Source organism: Palaemon carinicauda, chromosome 9, assembly GCF_036898095.1.
Source record: "Palaemon carinicauda isolate YSFRI2023 chromosome 9, ASM3689809v2, whole genome shotgun sequence".
In the NCBI taxonomy this organism is placed as follows: Eukaryota; Metazoa; Arthropoda; class Malacostraca; order Decapoda; family Palaemonidae; genus Palaemon; species Palaemon carinicauda.
Genome location: NC_090733.1, coordinates 21,860,841 through 21,865,219, shown reverse-complemented (window position 1 = coordinate 21,865,219; position 4,379 = coordinate 21,860,841). Strand labels below are relative to the sequence as shown.

The window sequence follows — 4,379 nt, the reverse complement described above, 5'->3', positions numbered from 1 at the left end:
CTCTCTAGAAGGGGGAATTTCCCTCCCCGGGTAGCTCAGGGTTTCTCTCGAAGCCAACGAAATTGTCTCCAGAGTCTTCAAGAATCATTCTTGTCTTTCTGGTGTCTCCAACAAGATTCCCGATCCAAAGGGTCTCCGGGAATCGTTTGAGGGAAAATTTACGTTTTTAATATTATACCTGAAAAAAGAAGAAGAATCTAGTCATCTATCATATAGATTTTTCAAAGCAAATCAAAATGAATAAGAGTTTTCTAGGAATGCTAAACATGCAGCAAGGAGAAACAAACAAGATGTCCCAGTTTAATACTGGTCATCTTCAAGCTAAAACAGTTTGCGGTGTGGTGTTCACGGAACCACAAGAGGAAGTATCCTTAATGTATAGGATGACCTCTTGGATAAGGTCTAAGGACCCTTCAACTCTGAGGGTGGGATGGAGGAGAAGGGGAAAGGAGGACCCCCAGAGGAAAAGGAACAGAAAAGAGAAGAGGTGGAGAAGAAGGAGAATGAGAATGTTCAAAAGCCATTGGAGGAACGCGTCAGTTCCCTGGAAAAGGAACTGGAAGCAGCGTTTGCAGAGATCAGCCCCAGAAAGGAAGTAAAATCGAAATTCTTAGCAGAGAATGAAGAGCTGAGAGCAGAGAATCAACATCTCTCTAAAATTATTGGAACTCTTCAAATCGATAAGAAAATCGAGATGGAAAATTTGGCATCCAAGAATGACGACCTGGAACGAACAAACGAACATCTAAAACAGGATCTCTGCAATAAAAAAGTTGTGCTTGAACAATATAAAAATAAATTGATGGAAAAAGACAAATTAAATATTAAACTGACTCAGAAATTAGAAAAAGTTCGTCATAACAAAAGGAAACTGGAAAAGTTCGTTGAAAAGAAGATGGAAGTAATTGAGCAGATTTCAGAACAGAGACTTGAACTCCAAAAGAGCCTCGACGAGGCAAGGATAAATGATCTTATCAGAAATGGCCGCTACAAATGCCTTTTACAAGAGTTAGAAACTCTAGAAAAAGAAAATTTGAATAAATTGAGTGACTTTGAGCAACAAAATATTCAATTGAGGGAGGAACTGGAAAAATTCAAGTCTGAAGAAAATTTTAGTTTGAAGGACAAGCTGCTTGCGGCAAATGAGATCATCCCTTCACTCAAGGAGGAACTTGAAGGGGGAGATAAGAAGAAAGAAAACAGACCTGGAATGAGGAAAGTGAGACTTAACAGGACAAGTTTAGAAATCTCGACCGAGATGGATATTAAGGATGGTCAGAAGGCAGATGTCCAAAAGGATGTCAGAGACAATAAAAGTGAGGAAAAAGTAGTCGAGGCAGAGGACCAGGATCCCAACAGACGTAAGGCTGAGAAGGAGGAAGTTGCAGGGGTATCTGGTGTGGGTCAGGTGCTTGGCTGGGTACTAGCCTCAAAAGGCGCTCTCCCTGACACCAACAACCGCCAAGAAGAGCAGAAGCTCGAAAAGGAAACTTCCAGGGACGAGGAGGAGGAGGAGGAGGAGAAGCAAAAGGAAGAAAAGATTGCAAAAACTACTAGAAAATCTATCGTGTTTGACCTGGAACCCGAAAAGCCCAAAAGTAGTCACATCACCTTCCAAGGTGAAAAGGTTAGAGCCACCACCACAAGGGACTGTGGCCTCAACGGGTACGTGGCTGTCGACTTGAATGTCCCGAGGAAGTTCCACAGAGCCATATATGGAGTGGAAGGAAGGACGCTGATGGAAATCACCCGGCAGAGTGGAGTCAGCTTAATAGATATGCCACGAAAGCACGATAGTAATTTAATCACCATCAGTGGTACCATTAAGCAGGTTCAATTAGCAGCTGATCATACCGAATGGCTTCTGAGGAGTCTCACTGGTACTTAAATACTTCGATCAGCAAATGGATAAAAAAATGAAAAAAAAAAAAACAAAATAAAAAAAGGATAAAAAAAACAAAAATAATAAATGAAAAAGAAATGAAAAAAAATCTAAAAATGAAAAACCCCAAAAAAAGAAAGAAAAAAAAAACAAAAAAAGTTTAATTTCAGTTTATTTTGTGAGGGAAAGGAGAATCAGCCGAGTTTTGCCAGGACTAAACCTTCAGATAATTGTGCTCAATCCAATCAGGACAAGTTTGAGATACCACATCCACAGGAAGGAGATCCCCTCCCCCCCTACCGGGATCTATGGACTGACTGATTGACAGACAGCTAGTGGGAGGATACTTGGAAGGACTGACCAGCTTGGAGGATGCAAGGCTTAACTATCCAGCTTGAATTATAACTCTTGGAATAACCTGGAGGACAATGGCCTACTGAGGGAAGAAACCCCGCTGATTCTAGTATGCTCTGTACCTTGATGGACGAGTACAAGCCATTTGTCAAGTGTACAAATGGTCGGATATCTAGATCTATTCTTTCGGATATCAACCTTCGGGTGGTTCTGGGGAAATAATCTAGAAGACCGGCTCTGCAGAGGGAACGAGCTAGGCTTCTTCTAGTAGGCAGTCTTGTCCTTACAGGTTGGACCAAGATAATCAGCTAGTGAAGGAAGCTGCGCCTCTTCGGAGCAGGTCAGTCTGGAAAGGTGTTCTGATATCAAATGGCTGCTGATAAAGGTTGAAGAACTGGGATGAGCAGAGTAAGTTTTGGTCCTTACAATTGGTGAGCTGATGCCCTCACAAAATTCTTCATTTTTTTTACGCTTAAAGTTTTTTTCTTTAGGCTTAAGTTTTTTTTTTTTTTAGGTTTAAGGTTTTTTTTTTAGCCTTAAGGTTTTTTCTTAGGTTTAAGGTTTTTTTTTAGGCTTAAGGTTTTTTTTTTAGGCTTAACGTATTATTTAGGCTTAAGGTTTTTTTTTTTAGGCTTAAGGTTTTTTTTTAGGTTTAAGGTTCTTTTTTAGGCTTAAGGACTGGCTATGCAGGTGAAGAAACCCTGATAATGATGAATGAGCGTGTCTTGTTTGAGTGGGTAAAATGACGCTTGGCTTCACTGCCCGGCCTACAATGGCACTTGGCTTCACCGCCTGGCCTAAAATGGCACTCGGCTTCACCGCCTGGCCCGCTTGGCTTCACTGCCCGGCACAACAATGGCGCTTGGCTTCACCGTCTGGCCCGTCTGGCTTCACTGCCCGGCACAACAATGGCGCTTGGCTTCATCGCCTGGCCCGCTTGGCTTCACCGCCCGGCACAACAATGGCACTTGGCTTCACCGCCTGGCCCGCTTGGCTTTACCGCCCGGCCCGCTTGGCTTCACTGCCCGGCACAACAATGGCGCTTGGCTTAACCGCCTGGCCCGTCTGGCTTCACTGCCCGGCACAACAATGGCGCTTGGCTTCATCGCCTGGCCCGCTTGGCTTCACCACCCGGCACAACAATGGCACTAGGCTTCACCGCCTGGCCCGCTTGGCTTCACCGCCCGGCCCAACAATGGCGCTTGGCTTCACCGCCTGGCCCGCTTGGCTTCACCGCCCGGCCCGCTTGGCTTCACCGCCCGGCACAACAATGGCACTTGGCTTCACCACCTGGCCCGCTTGGCTTCACCGCCCGGCACAACAATGGCGCTTGGATTCAATCGCCCAGCACAACAATGGCACTTGGCTTCATTGCCTGGCCCGCTTGGCTTAATCGCCCAGCACAACAATGGCACTTGGCTTCATTGCCTGGCCCGCTTGGCTTAATCGCCCGGCACAACAATGGCGCTTGGCTTAACCGCCTGGCCCGTCTGGCTTCACTGCCCGGCACAACAATGGCGCTTGGCTTCATCGCCTGGCCCGCTTGGCTTCACCACCCGGCACAACAATGGCACTAGGCTTCACCGCCTGGCCCGCTTGGCTTCACCGCCCGGCCCAACAATGGCGCTTGGCTTCACCGCCTGGCCCGCTTGGCTTCACCGCCCGGCCCGCTTGGCTTCACCGCCCGGCACAACAATGGCACTTGGCTTCACCACCTGGCCCGCTTGGCTTCACCGCCCGGCACAACAATGGCGCTTGGATTCAATCGCCCAGCACAACAATGGCACTTGGCTTCATTGCCTGGCCCGCTTGGCTTAATCGCCCGGCACTACAATGGCGCTTGGCTTTGTTGCCTGGCCCGCTTGGTTTCACCGCCTGGCCCAACAATAGCGCTTAGGATTGTTAAATTAATTTTTTTCTTTTTTTTTTTAGGCTTAAGGTTTTTTTTTTTTTAGGCTTAAGGACTGACTATGCAGGTGAAGAACAACTGTATAATGATGAATGGGCGCGTCCTGTTTGGGTGGGGAAAGTGGCGCTTGGCTTCACCGCCTGGCCCGTTTGGCTTCACCGCACGGACCACTTGGCTTAATCGCCCAGCCCAAACATGACGCATGGCTTCACCCCCGGCCCAACAATGGCGCTT

At 47.0% G+C, this 4,379-nt stretch overlaps 1 protein-coding gene across 1 annotated transcript; it reads left to right on the top strand.

Moving 5' to 3' along the window:
- The first annotated feature begins 430 nt into the window (after window positions 1-430).
- LOC137646306 (calponin homology domain-containing protein DDB_G0272472-like) lies at window positions 431-4,174 on the top strand. The gene is made up of 3 exons (XM_068379416.1): window positions 431-1,138; window positions 1,259-1,627; window positions 4,169-4,174. Exons 1-3 carry the CDS (start codon window positions 431-433, stop codon window positions 4,172-4,174), a joined length of 1,083 nt encoding a protein of 360 aa, XP_068235517.1.
- The last annotated feature ends 205 nt before the right edge of the window (window positions 4,175-4,379 follow it).